This window comes from Pseudophryne corroboree, chromosome 3, assembly GCF_028390025.1.
Source record: "Pseudophryne corroboree isolate aPseCor3 chromosome 3, aPseCor3.hap2, whole genome shotgun sequence".
Classification (NCBI taxonomy): Eukaryota; Metazoa; Chordata; class Amphibia; order Anura; family Myobatrachidae; genus Pseudophryne; species Pseudophryne corroboree.
Window position 1 is genome coordinate 458,960,329 of NC_086446.1, and position 15,562 is coordinate 458,975,890.

The following is a 15,562-nucleotide window of genomic DNA, read 5'->3' on the forward strand; positions in this document are numbered from 1 at the left end:
GTACCAGTTGCAGTCCCTGACTGCACTGGCTACACTGTGACTATCATTGCCTTCCCATTGGTAGTGTTACCTGCCAGTCACCCGCTGGACAGGCAGACCCATTCAGAGATGTTTTCTCCCTCTGGGACTACCAGTACTGGCTGCGATTAGCACAGGGCATGCTTCCTGTGATAAGCCACTCCCTGCCTTTCGGGCAGTCTACCCAACTTCCATGGGCTGCAGCCGAGAGTCCTTAGAAGCTGGTATTTTAAGCATTCACAGTCCCACCTCCACTTATACGCATGTGATGGTCCTGGTGCTTGCCAGATCCATTGATGTGGACCAGGCTGACCGGGGCATTCCACTCCTACTGCAAACTGGCAGCCCCCTCCTCCAAAGCGGTAGCAGCCGCTGCTGTTCTCGTCCAATCAATCCCTGCGAGTGGCTGAAACTCCTCCCACTCTCCTCTTCAATTGTGTAGGGGTAATTGTTGCTCTGTGGTTAGATAAGAGACGTACAGCATCTGTGTTGGTGTAGCCTCTTACACTGTGCCCTCAGCAGCTTTTTATCCCATGACCTCAGAAGCCTACAGACCCACACCCTTTGCAGCCTCCTTTCCTGTGCCCTCAGTGAGCCCACTGGTCACACTTCCGATGTTGAGCAGCCTGTATTAATAAGGGCACAACAGTGGCAGGTGAGCAGGCAGATGGAGCATGTGCATTATTAGATACAGAGGAAGTTCTTTTCAGATAAATTAAAAGAATGTCATCAGGGACTTTGGAGGGACAGCGTGTTTACACACATGTGGTCCCTGAAAGATTTTGTTCTGAATAGCAAGGAAAAGTGATTTAAAATTGGTAATAATTGCGACCATATTGGCTGAAATATTTAAGTCTAATAGAATAATGAATTGATTTGAGATTTCGCAAATAAGTTATGAAGGTTGCCTATATGTTTATCTTATGTCCATTATTAACTTTTTCTAAAAGAATAATAATTAATATTTTTATTATTATTATTTTGAAATAGTGTAAATTATTTTATGCTGGTACCAACAATGTTTTTTTATTAGTACCAAATTACCTAAAATCAGCTGACAAAAAATTATTTAATTAGGAAATTTGGAGGGAAACACATTTTGCCAAAATCTATATGAAAGTACACAAAAAAAAAAAAAAAAAAAAAAGGACTAAATACACTTGGAAGAATTCTGAATAATGCTACAACAACTTTTTTCAAAACTTATGTCTTTCTAGCATACATTGACCATCTGGGCTAAGGATACTTGTACATCCGTGTGAGTTTAAATCGAAATTATAATATATATATATATATATATATATATATATATATACTTAGTATCTCTAGTACTCTGTGATACAGCTGTGATTCAACTATAATGCAATATTTAGTGAGAACGTATGTTAAACAACACGTGTTGAGCATCCCACTCTGTATGGCATAAAGAATCTAGAATATGAGGATACATCTGTGTATATAAAGTGGTACCCACCAAAAAGGAAAACTCAGTTACATTGGTTACATTACAAGGTCACCTTTGAGTACTCTGTGGAAAAACTCTTATAGAAGGGTTAAATGTGAAATCAACAAAAGATTTGAATCAGGATGAATAAAATCCTTAGCAAATAAATAGGCAAAAATACAAGTAAGAAAGAAACGGAAAGTATAACAAGTCAGCATTGAGATTACTTACCTGGTTGGATTTATATAGATTTGGACACAATGTTTGCAGGACAAACAAAGGAAAAATGTCTAAAAGAAAAAGATTACAAATTTAGAGGCAAATATATTTATATGTATTAGAAGCAGGACACGCAGATACTGTAATGTAACATTTGCGAAGCTCTTTCCTTTAAACATAACCTACAGCACTGTGCACAACAAGAACCCTCCATGGCAACTTTGGAACCTGCAAGCAGGGACACAGAGAGCGATGAGTAGGTACAGATTATCAGGGCCCTGGTTTTTGTAGGGGCCAAGGAGTGTAGTGGAGTTAAAACACTGGCCCCACCAATGCTGTAACAACAAGGGGGCATAGCCACACCCCTTCCTGTGGCCACATCAACCCAGCCCACCAGAAGTTTTGGCGGCACTGCATGTGGAAGTCTATACAGATACAGGGAGACCCAAGAAAGAAATAGTACTGCATTATTTCTTTCCAGGCATACCCGGTTTTCATTTTTCTGTCCAGATATTATACCAGGTCTTGGTTTAAATGGGGAAGATGGGTTTCTCTTGGTTCCCGTCCTGCAGTCAGACCTGTCATTCTTCAGTGAGGTCAGTCTTGTAGTGAGCAGAATAAATCCATCACCTCAATGTTCCTGTACAACTACGGAGCTATACTTGGAAGAAATGCAACTGTGTGAATATGCTGCAGTGAATGTGCTGTTATTTCTGTAGTGTGTGGAAATGTGATGAGGGTTGGAAATATTTGATTAAAGAGGTTATGGAGGATGTAGAAATGTGTAAGGGGGCATAAGTTAGACTAGAGGTGATGTGAGATGTGTTACAGGGCAGACAGGAGAGGCAATGTTCTATTTCATAGGTGGTGGGAGCAGAACTGGTGCTAACCAATATGATGCCCTAGGCAATATTTTAGCTGGTGCCCCCTAGCACCGCCACTAGCCTCTGACCCTGCACCTCACCCATAGCAGTCCTTATTTTGGTGCTCCTACCCCCTATATTTTGAATAGGAACAGTGCCCAAAAAGGGGCGTGTTCTTGCTGGGAAGTGGCATGTCCACACAATAGTACCCCAATTCAAATTACTCCACACAGTACTGCAACGTTATTCACATTATATCATACGATAGTGTACCTAATTCACGTTACATCACACAGTAGTACAACTTAGAGTGTGGCTTAGAGACTGGTGTAGTAAGAAGGGGTTTGTGTTCCTGGAACACTGGGTGGACTTCTCAGTCAGGCGCCATCTTTTTTGTCGCGATGGATTGCACCTGAATGAGGGGGCTGCTGTGTTGGGGGTGAGGGCGAGGATGGTTTTAAGGTTGGAGGAGCTTTTAAACTAGGAGCCTGAGGGGAAGATTTAGCTAGAAACTATGAGTCATGCAGTGAGAATAGTAAGGATGGTGGTAGTGAGCTAAATGGGGGTGGAGAATGGGGGAGGGAAAGAGCAGCCGGCAAGGACAAGGGTATTTACATGGGTTCTAAAAAGGGTATTACCAAAGGTATTGCCAAAACATTAACTAACAACAATTATGTGTCATCATTACAGCATATAGAAAATGATATACGTAGCCAGGGTCGGACTGGCTCCTCCTCTAGGTATCAGGTTCCAGACTCTATCCTATTGCACTTGAATTATACCTATGTTACATTATACTTCACAAGAATATGGTTCACTATATATTTACCAAGGGGAACAGAACATATACTCTGTAATGGTTAGCCAAATCTCTGTGGTGGCTGGCCACACCCCAGTGGAGCCTGGCCACACCCTTAAGCATGGGCCCCTACAACAGCATCCCCCGGTGGGCCCTTCATGCCCCAGTCCGACACTGTACATAGCATTAGAGATGAGCGGGTTCGGTTCTCAGAGAACCGAACACTCCGGACTTCACGTCACGAGCCCGGATCTGAGTCAGGCTCGGGTTTTCCCACCTGACTCGGAAACCAGAACAAGGCAAAACATCATCATCATCCCGCTGTTGGATTCTCGCAGGGTTTGGATTCCATATAAGGAGCCGCGAGTCCCCGCCATTTTCAATCCGGCATTGGAGAAAGTAGAGAGAGGACGTGTCTCCGTCCTCAGTGGTAGTGTCTTGTCCTGCATCTGTACAGTCACAGTTGTTGTGTCCTCTAATGCCATATGTCCAGTACTGCTGTATAAGTCCAGTCCAGTGGTGCTGTGTCGTGCTGCATCAGTCCAGTGGTGGTGTCTTGTGCTGCATCAGTCCAGTCACAGTGGTGGAGTCCTCTGCTGCCATATGTCCAGTGCTGCTGTGGTGATGTGTTGTCCTGCATCAGTCCAGTGGTGGTGTCCCTGTGCTGCTGTATATGTCTAGTGATACTGTCGTATATGTCCATTGATACTGCCGTATAAGTCCAGTGGTACTGCCGTATAATTCCAGTGGTACTGCCGTATAAGTCCAGTGATCCTGCCATATAATTCCAGTGGTACTGGCGTATAAATTCAGTCCAGTGATACTGCCGTATATGTCCAGTGGTACTGCCGTATAATTCCAGTGGTAATGCCGTATAATTTCAGTGATCCTGGCATATAAATCCAGTGATCCTGCCGTATAATTCCAGTGGTACTGTCGTATAAGTCCAGTCCAGTGATACTGCCGTATATGTCCATTGATACTGACGTATATGTCCAGTGGTACTGCCATATAATTCCAGTGATACTGCTATATATATATATATATATATATATTCATACATACATACATACACAGCCACACACACACACACACACACACATATACCCTGTTGCAAAGTGGATTACTGAGGCCACAACAACAATACTGGTGTTGGATGTGCGACCGGTATCTGCCATTAGTGCAGTGGGACTGCAGTGCCAATCCTAGATGCGCCAGGTGTTTGTGCAGCACACTTGTGTCACTTAGCTTAGTCATACAGCTACCTCATTGCCCTCTTTTCATCTTGGCATGATGTGCTGTTTGGGTACTATTTTTTAAGTGCCATCCTGTCTGACACTGCAATGCCACTCCTAGATGGGCCAATTGTTTGTGTCGCTTAGCTTAGTCATACAGCTACCTCATTGCACCTCTTTTTCATCTTTGCATCATGTGTTGTTTGGGGCATGGTTTTTTAAAGTGCCATCCTGTCTGACACTGCCGTATAAGTCCAGGGGCACTGGTGTATTAGTCCAGGGGTACTGCCGTATAAGTCCACCAATTCCAGAATTTTAAAAAAATGACAGGGGCATGCAGGAGATGCTGTCAGTGGACTGAAAAATTGCGGGCCACTTTTCGACATTCAGCCACTGCATGCCACTACTAGATGGGCCAGGTGGTTGTGTCGCTTAGCTTAGTCATATAGCAACCTCGGTGCACTTCTTTTTCATCTTTGCATGCATCATGTGCTCTGTGGGGCCTTTTTTTTAAATAAGTGCCATCCTGTCTGCCACTGCAGTGCCACTCCTAGATGGGCCAGGTGTTTGTGCCGCACACTTGTGTCGCTTAGCTTAGTCATACAGCCACCTCGCTGCAACCTTTTAACCTAAAATAGTATTGTGAGGTGTGAGGTGTTCAGAATAGACTGGAAATAAGTGGAAATGAATGTTATTGAGGTTAATAATACCGTAGGATCAAAATTACCCCCAAATTCTGTGATTTTAGCTGTTTTTAGGTTTTTTTGAAAAATTATCCAGATCCAAAACACAAAAGGGTGGTTTTGGCAAAACCAATCCGAAATCAAAACACAAGCGGGGAATTAGAACCAGAACCAAAAACACAGAACACGAAAAGTGCCCGTCGCACATCTCTATGTAGCATAAAGGAAAATACTTATGTTGGGGCAGAGAGTTTAGAAGGAAACAATGGGTTGACCAAAGAGAAGAGTAAGGTGGGCAGTATTAAGTATGATGGGTGTGGAGAGGGAGGGAAAAGGACAGTTAGTAAGAGTAACTCTAGGGAGGCACTAGCAGTGGCGTCACAAGGCGGGTGTGGCCCACACCCATGTGTGACACCAAATGTCAGCTCCTCCGCAGTGACAGGAGCCAGGTGCTGCAGTAAGAAAGTCTCCTACAGCACCCGACTCCTGTCATAGAAGAGAAGCTGACAGCGCATGGAGACTGTCTCTGGGGGAAGCCCAGCATCTCCGGAGATGCTGGGCATGCCCACAGAGTGACGATTTCGTGATCCCCATGAAGCCATGCCCCCATGTGTAAAAACACGCCCCCTTTTTTTCGTGAGTGCAGCAGAAGATCATGGATGTCACCACACCTGGTGTTGCCTCTGGGCACTAGTAACCATGATAGGATACCTTTAAGAAAACAAATGGACAAGGGAAACACTAAACTAAAATGTATGCCTGCAAATGCAAGATTCCTATCAGGTAAAATGGGGGAATTGGAAGGGTTAGCATCAAAGGCTGAGTATGACATTATAGGTATTATGGAAACATGGTGGGACGACTCTCACGACTGGGTTGCAAACTTAGAGAGATATTCTCTTTTCAGGAGGGACAGGGCAAACAAAAAAGGATGAGGTGTATGTCTTTATGTTAAACCATCTTTTAAACCATACTTAAAGGAGGTTATTTATGAGGGGACTAGTGATAATGTGGAGTCACTATGGGTTGAAATCTCAAGTGGGGGTATTGATGCAAAAAAACAGCCGGATATTAGCATACATGAGGAGGAACAACTCTTGCAGCAAATTGAAAAGGCTGCAGGATTGGGGGACATCCTAGTGATTTGGGATTTTAATTATGCTGATATAAATTGGAGTAACGATTCATGTGTTAAAGATAGGGGCAACAGGTTCTTAAATAATTTAAAGGATCATTATTTGTCTCAATTAGTCGAGGACCCAACTAGAGGTAAAACTATTCTGGATCTAGTAATTACTAATAATGTGGACATTATATCAAACGCTAAAGTTGGGGGGACTTTGGGAAACAGTAATCAATATATGATCAGTTTCGACATCAGTTTCAAGAAACATCGCTATACGGGAACAACCAAAACATTTAACTTTAGGAAGGCTACCTTCAGTATGCCGAGATGTGCACTAAACGACATTGACTGGGAAGTTTTGTTTCATAGCAAGAACACTTCAGAAATGTTGGATGCTTTAAAAGGGTTTCTAGATAGCAATATTCTCAAATTTATTACCATGGGCAGTAAACGCAGGAGTACCAAACTCAAACCGATGTGACTTAAGAAGGTCACGGAAGAAATAGATAAAAAGAAGCATGCTTTCAAAGCATTTAAATCTAATGGAAAGGAGGAGTCCTTCCAGTACTACAAGGAATGCAATAAAAGACGCAAAAAAGCAATAAGAGCAGCTAAAATTGAAAACGAAAAGCAAATCACTATAGAGAGTAAAACCATTCCTAAAACGTTTTTTTAAATATATAAACAGTAAATGGTTAAAAAAGGAGAACGTAGGTCCAATAAAAGATTAATTTGGAGTATTGATAAATGATGATGAAATAAAAGTGGAAAAACTCAACAAATTTTATCCATCAGTGTTCACCAGATAAGAACTGATGGTGGGAGTAGTGCATAACGATAGTGACAGCAATGATTCATGGCTAGATACTTGTTTAAGTGAAGACGTAGTCCTGGAGAGACTAAGCAAAATTAAGATTAATAAATCACCTGGCCCTGATGGACTTCACCCGAGGGTTCTTATGGAGCTTAGGTTACAACTAGCAAGACCCCTATACTTGATTTTCAATAGTTCAATTAGATCAGGCATGGTACCGAAGGACTGGCGTATAGCTGAGGTAGTGTCACTGTTTAAAAAAGGTTCTAAAAATCACCCGGGTACCTACAGACCAGTTAGTTTGAATCTATAGTGGGGAAAATATTGGAAGGAATTTTAAGGGATAGCATACAGGAGTATCTTCAGACTACTAAGATTATTACCAAGAACCAGCATGGGTTTGTGAGGTACAGATCATGTCAAACTAACTTCGTTACAGTAGCTTCTATGAGGAAGTGAACGACAATCTTGACAAGGGAAAAGCAGTGGATGTGGTCTACTTAGATTTAGCAAAAGCCTTCGATACAGTGCCTCACAGGAGACTGATCTTCAAATTAAAGAAGCTTGGCCTAGGAAAAACTGTTTGTACATGGATAAGTAACTGGCTGGATAACAGGGTACAGCGAGTAGTGGTCAACAGGATGTCCTCAAGCTGGGCACCAGTAGTCAGCGGAATACCACGAGAGTCGGTACTTGGGCCACTACTGTTCAACATATTTATCAATTACCTAGAAATAGGCTTGGAAAGCACAGTGTCAATCTTTGCAGATGATACTAAACTGTGTAGGGTAATTAATTCGAAAATAGATGTGGAGTGACAGAATGACTTATCTAAACTTGAAATCTGGGTGTCTAAATGGAGAATGAGGTTCAATATAGAAAAATGCAAAGTTATGCATTTCAGAACAAAAAAGAAACTTGCATCCTACATATTAAATGGGGAAAGTCTAGGTGTAACAGTATTGGAAAAAGATTTGGGGGTACTCATTGATAATAGGCTTAATAACCATATACAATGTCAAAGCGCAGTAAAGAAGGCAAGTAAGGTGCTAGAGACAAGGGATGAGAGTGTAATCATGCCGCTGTACAAATCATTGGTACGTCCGCACCTGGAATATTGTGTTCAATTTTGGGCACCACATTATAAAAAAACAAAACAAAACATGATATCGGTGAACTCGAAAGGGTTCAAAGGTGAGCTACTTAATTGATTAAAGGGCTAGAGGGACTGGATTATGAGAAAAGGCTTACTAGGTTGAATATGTATACACTGCAAAAGAGGCGTCTAATAGGAAACATTATTAATATCTTAAAATCTGTAAAAGGACATTACAAAGAGTTATCAGAGGAATTGTTTATTAAAAGAACTCTGTATAGGACATGAGGGCACTCGCTGAGGCTAGAAGAGAGAAAATTCCATACGCAACGTAGGAAAGGGTTCTTCACTGTTAGGGCAATAAGGATTTGGAATTCCCTGCCAGTGAATGTGGTAATGGCGGACTCTGTAAATGTATTTAAAAACGGATTGGAAACATTTCTGATTGAAAAAGATATCCAAGGTTATAACATTCAAAATATTGACATTGATAATCCGGGAAGAACATGATTTATAGTTGCTAACTAGATAAAAAACATTACTTCAGCAGGTACATTATAATGAACTCAGCTTACTAAAGAATACAGGTTGAACACGATGGGCATTTTGCCTCTATTCAACCTCATTTACTATGTTACTATCAGCAGCGGCTCTTGCCATGGGCAAGCAGGCTTTTTGCCCGTGGCACCGCTGTCCCGAGGGTGCCGTTGCCATAGCAAGAGCCGCTACTGGTGCCATGCGGTGCGCCTGACATCATTGCACACCCCACAGCATTGTGGGAGTGACCGTAGACGCTAGAGGTCATAATTGACCTCTAGTGTCTGTGCAGTGCTATGGGAGAGACGTCATGACGTCTCTCCCACAGATCCGAGGAGCAGTGCCGGTGGCCAGACATGGAGGGCAGCAATGGTTGGGAAGCAGGAGCAGGGCTGGTGAGTTTTTTTTTCAAGGTAAGCAGCGCTACTAGGGGCACAACTCTACAGGGGGCACAACTACTGAGGGCACAGTACTGGGGGCAAAACTACCTTTCGGCGCGCACTAACCCTGTTTAACCTGTTGGGGGTAGGGGGGGTTTCAAAGGAAACTTTCACCCTGGGCGCCACAAGGTCTAGAACCAGCACTGGTTAGTATGTTACTTTACCTTATATACATTACTCCTCACAGTAGTGCCCCTTATTCACATTATATCACACTGAATTGCTCCATATTCACATTACACTACTCCATATTGCTCTCTATTCTCAATAGACCACACAGTAGTGCCCTTTCTATACATTACGCCACACGGTAGAGCACCTTATACACATAATGCCACACATTAGTAATGCCTTTATACACAATACCACACAGTAATGCCCCTTACACATGACACACATTATTAATTTCCTTATAAACATAATGCACCTTATACATTATGTCAACCTTTATTAATGCCCTAATACACATAATGTCCCTTACATATATATGCCGCACATTTTTCATGCCCTTATACACATGACACACATAATGTGTCTTACACATATGCCACACTTTATTAATGACCTTATACACATAATGAAACACATAGTGCCCCTTACACATATGCTGCACATTATTAAAGCATTTATACATGACACACAGAATGCCCCTTACACATATACCGAACACTATTGCACAACCCCCCACCTGTACACAGTACTCACACGGGGAAGCTAACACTGTGACCTCTGCCTCTGCTTGGACACAGATGTGTCCTCATACATTTTGGCTCATTACGCCATGCAGCAGGAGATGCCTGGCGTGAGTCAGCTGGCAGCTCTGCTAACATTGGGCACCTTTTTTTGACGAAAATGCATCTTATTTGCATTGCTATGTGACTAGGGTGCCCAAGCAGCTTCTGCTGATTAAAATGATATGTGGCATGCCTATATTCTGTGTGCGACTGTTGCTGTATCTGCATACTAAATGCTATGTTACAGTGATTTCCAGGAATACACTGTAACATAGCATTTCGTATGCAGATACAGCCGCAGTCACACACAGAATATAAGCATACCATTTTAAGCAGCAGAAGCTGCTTGTGCCCCTAGGCATTTGCCTAGCTTGCCTATGCATAGGGCCGGCTCTGGGTGGGAGGCATATATTACAGCAGAGGTTCCAAAATGCGGTCCTCAAGGCACCCCAACAGTCCTGGTTTTAAATGTATCCATGGTTGGCCACAGCCAAGTGACTTAATTGATTTAAATAGTGACTTAATTAGCACCTTAGTCAACTTGATTTAACCATCTGTGCTGAGCCATGGATATACCTAAAACCTGGACTGTTGGGGTGCCTTGAGGACCGCGTTCGGCAACCTCTGTGTTACAGGACAGGTAGGAGGGAGGATGTTACACAGGTGATGAAGAGTTTGCAAAACAGGTGAGTGATGGTTACTACAGGAGTGAGGAAGGCCAAATGTGTTGCAGGGGAGGAGCATGGATTAACCTTACATGATGTGACCATACCCAGTACATGGGTTGCATTGTACATGGAGAAGTGAAGTATGCCAGAGAGTATTATCTTGTATGCAGCCCTTGACTCATTGGATCTGAAATTACATATATTTCCTTGATGATGGATGACCCCCTCTAGGGACAAGCCCCCTTCTTACATGTCTGAATCAAGACACTGGTGGGACAAAATGTCCCTATCAAAATATATGGAACATAATAAAATACCTCGTGGTCTTCGAATTGTCAAGAACTCATCATTTAACAATGATTCGGATCTTTTAGAACAATGGGAAATTTTTTTAGATAAGTGTTCACTTGCACTGATGCAATTGTTAATTGATTATAGGGGAAATAAATTAATTGAAATTGAGGATGAGATTAAGCAAACACAAGATGTACTTCTCAAATTTAAAGATGAAGAGTACTACAAAGAGAGAGAAATGGTAATGATCAAAAGATTGGAACATTATGAGAAGGAAATTATAGAGAGGAAGGAGAAGAAATCCTCACGAGATTTGAGAGATTATAATACAAATACTATCAAAACTTATCATAATAAAAATAGAACAAGGGATACATCTAGATCAGAGGTCCGACAGAAGCCCAATCACAATGAGAACTATGGCTATCAGCCCAAGCCGCAAAGAAATAGGCCCCAATATAGATCTACCCAGTATAATACTTGGGACACTTCATTAAATAATAAATACTCCTCTAATTCACGGATGTCACCAGGGTGGACAACTGTACCTCCCAAAACGACATCTCGTCAGCAAGAATCCTCCACAACAATGGCGAACAGAGAGTTTTCTCAAGAGCGCCGTCATTTTTTAGACAGAGGGAGGAGAGAAAGGATAGATTCAAATACCAGAGGGAACAGGTTCTTGACACACAACCGATACGATCCCCTAACACGAACACCAAAAAGAGGAAGAGATACCAACCAAGAGGCCGAAGAGGAGGCAAGGGGCAACAAAAACCAAAGGTTCCGTTGAAATCAGTTGGTATTTTTGATCTTTTCTCCATTCCTCTAACTAAAACTAAAGAAAAAAATCTTTCTAAGGGGATGAATTTTGCGCCTACCTCACGCCCCAATTTTTTTGAGCTCTTCATTGAGCTCAACCGTTATGTTAGAGGATTGTGTAGGAAAAGATTTTTTGTGACAGTAGAAAAATGGAATAAGCATAACTCCCAAAGTAATTCTGAAATTGTATTAGACCAGGATGATACCTCAGGTCTGAATATACTGAATGAACTGTTGCTTGAAAATATGCCCCCTGAGGACTTAGATCAGCAGGATAAAACATTATTATTTGATGTAAATAGGGGTATTTTTAAGAAAAAAATCTCAATTTTTTCCTACCCAACACAAATCTAGTGCCATAGATACTTTTTACCACTCAACCCTGGAGGAATTCCGCAATTTGTGTGATCATAAAACACACCCTTGCCTGTACAACTTAAAGCCTGATGAAAGAAAAGCTCTTAAAAGACTTTCTGATAATCAGGCTCTTACTATTAAGCTAGCAGATAAAGGAGGGGGCGTAGTAGTGCAAAACACCGAAGATTATGTTAGAGAGGCGAAAAGGCAATTAACTGATACCACCTTTTATAAAATCTTAAAACAGGACCCAACCCTTGACTACCAAAGGAAATTAAAAAATATGTTCACATTGGCTTGTGCTGATGACGTTCTCACACGGGAGGAGTTTGAGTTCCTCTACCCCCTCCACCCAATCACTCCCATTCACTATCACCTCCCCAAAGTACACAAAACACTGCACGAACCCCCGGCCGTCCTATTATTTCATGGTTTAAGGGTCTTACATCAAATCTGTCTTATTATGTTGATTATTATTTACAACCACGTGCATCCTCTCTGAGATCCCATATCAGAGATACAACTGAGTTTATCAATCTGGTGGAAGGTTTGAAATGGAACTCAGACTTCCTGTTCGTCACTTGTGACGTTCAAGCATTGTACACAAATATCCCACACGAAAAGGGGATAGAATGCGTGGCACAAAGCCTACGTGAAGATATGGGTATCTCAGAGGGGAAACGCCAATTTATTCTTTCGGCGATCGCCTTCATTCTGTCTCACAATTATTTTTTATTTGATTACTGTCACTACCAACAGGTCCTCGGTACAGAATGGGGACCAGGTTCGCGCCCAGTTTTGCAAACATTTACATGGGCGATTTTGAAAACACTTACATCTGGGTAGGTGCCCATGCTGCAAACCTGGTCCTCTATGGTCGCTATATCGATGACCTATTTTTTGTTTGGAGAGGGGATTCTACTTCAGTCACTGAGTTTGTTAATTATATTAATAACAACACTTATGGTTTAACCTTCACATGCACTCACCATCCCTCACAGATTAATTTTTTAGATGTAACGGTGGAGGTGGTAGAGGAAGTCGTTACAGTTTCTCCTTTCAAAAAATCAGTAGATGTATGCAATTTTATACCCTATTCTAGCAATCATAATAAAAGTTGGCTTAAGAATGTACCGAAAAGTCAGGTACATAGGTTAAGAAGAAACTGCACTTTTGATACAAAATATCAGGAACAAGTCAGGGATCTGGTGGAAATATTTCAAGGTTGCGATTATCCACAAGCTGTATTAGATGAAGCCTTATTATATGCCTCTAAACTTGTACGGAAAGATACTCTTGGGCTTGATGATGACATAAGGCATATGGACACTCAGGGATCTAGTCCCCCAGGTGGTGTGAACCTGGAGAATAATGATGATGACAGCATCCTCACACAAGAGGTTCCTTCTGGTAGTCTTATTGAGATCAAAAATAATGGAATTAATGAAACTAATAAGAATAAAAATAAAAACATAAACAAAAATAAAAATAATAATAAAAATAAATTAAAAAATAAAGACAAGTACAGTCTAGTATTTAAATCTAAATTTAATGTAGCTGCTAACAAAATTAAGAGCATAATGAACAAAAATTACAGATTATTGTTTACTGATCCTATTCTTAAGGATCATCTAGAGAAAACACCAGCGATAGTCTTTAAAAAGGCTAGGAATCTGAAAAATATTCTGGCTCCTAGCTTCTTTAAGGGACATGCGAATCAGGCATCAAAAAGCATACAAAGAACTCTAATTGGACCAGAGGTCACAGGTTTTTATAGGTGCAATCATGGAAAGTGCACCACTTGCTCTTTTGTTCTAAATAAGACTAAAAGTGTTGTTTTACATGTCTCCAAAAAGGAGTATAGAATCAACACTTTTATTAACTGTAGTACTCACCATGTGATATACTTATTAATATGCCCATGCCAACTATATTATGTGGGTCGAACCATACGCCCCCTGAAACTCAGATTTATGGAACACAGAAGAAACATCTTAAATAAATGTTTGAACCACAGTGTCCCACGCCATTTTTCTGAGTTTCACGGGGGCGACCCTACTGGGCTCCTTCTGGTTGGGCTGGAACATATTCCAGCAACTAGTAGGGGAGGTGATCGCTTTAGAATTCTATGCAGACAGGAGGCAGCATGGATTCTAAGACTACAGACACTTAACCCGCAAGGTCTCAATGAAACTATTGATCTGGAGTTCATTTAGGGGCCCATCTCTTGTTCATAAATATAGCACTCTTAGGAGTGTTTCAGTGTTCATTTACCTTTTCAGCACTAGGGTCCCTGGTATCTTGCTGTGTAACAGCTGTCCTATATACTTCCATTATTTTCCTCATTTAAGTGAGTTGCATCTCCATATTCCCTCTTTTTCATTATTCTCCTTTTTCCTCCCCCCCCCCTTCCCTCCCCTCCCTTCCCCCCCCCCCCCCCCCTTCTCTTTTGGATTTAAGCATATCCAAGGAATGGGGGGGTCTTTTTTCATTTAATAGAATATGTTCTGCTGTCAGCAGAGGTTGGAATTTAGTGTAGCAATTTAGATCTACACAAAATTGTTATGGTTATTGGTTATTAGTAATTACTATAATATACATATTTTATGATGGTGTTTCTTATTCCCAGTCTCATGTTTCCGTTTTAATCGATTTGTATTATTTATGAAATTACATTTATTGTCGTTTGTTTATAAGTTTTGTACTAATGGATATTGCTCCATTGTATTAATATAGCAATTTCCTTGGTTTATTTTTCTCTTTAATGTGTGTGTCTGCTTTAAAATGAAGGAGCTGAAAGTATCTTTACCCTATTTGAGGATTGAGAATGGCTGAAATTAATTAATAACAATTAGCCTCACCTGTGGAGTGGGTATAAGTATCGAACACTCCCACTCCCAGGTATACCTGCCTTTTGAGAAAGACGCCCTGCTGGCGTTGAAACGCGTTAAGGAATACAGGACATTCTACGAGGATTGGTACTGCTGTGTACGCATATCCCCCACCAGAGTCGTACACGGGAATCCAGATTGATAGCTGCGGCTCGGGGATCCCAGCCCGCAGCTTCTAACCTACACGGCTCCAGCTACAGCCGCCTCTACACTGCCTGGTAGCACGAGCGACAGACGGGCCGCTGGTCAGTGCACTTGGCCTGACCCTTGCCACCACTCCGGCTCCAACAGTTGTCGGTCTCCGTGCAGGGAGATACGGAGCTCTCGGATGCGGCAGCGTCTTGGTGAGGACGGCCAAATTAAGTTCCCCGTGTACCGCAATACTGCTCTCCATCTATCGCTGAGGCTCTGGTGTTCAACATCTCCCTGGCTAACGGGATAGCACCAGGGAGCAGGAATCGAAAGCTCCTGCCCAGTGATAACAGGTGCACTTATTTTTATTATAACATTTGCTCACATTGG

At 41.9% G+C, this 15,562-nt stretch overlaps 1 protein-coding gene across 1 annotated transcript in view; it reads right to left on the reverse strand.

Moving 5' to 3' along the window:
- LOC135055992 (proton channel OTOP2-like) overlaps window positions 1-15,562 on the reverse strand; it is a 75,758-nt gene that overhangs the window by 22,893 nt on the left and 37,303 nt on the right. Inside the window, exon 3 of the mRNA XM_063960670.1 lies at window positions 1,694-1,752. Coding sequence (XP_063816740.1) covers window positions 1,694-1,752 — 59 coding nt within the window. The remainder of the gene's footprint in view (window positions 1-1,693; window positions 1,753-15,562) is intronic.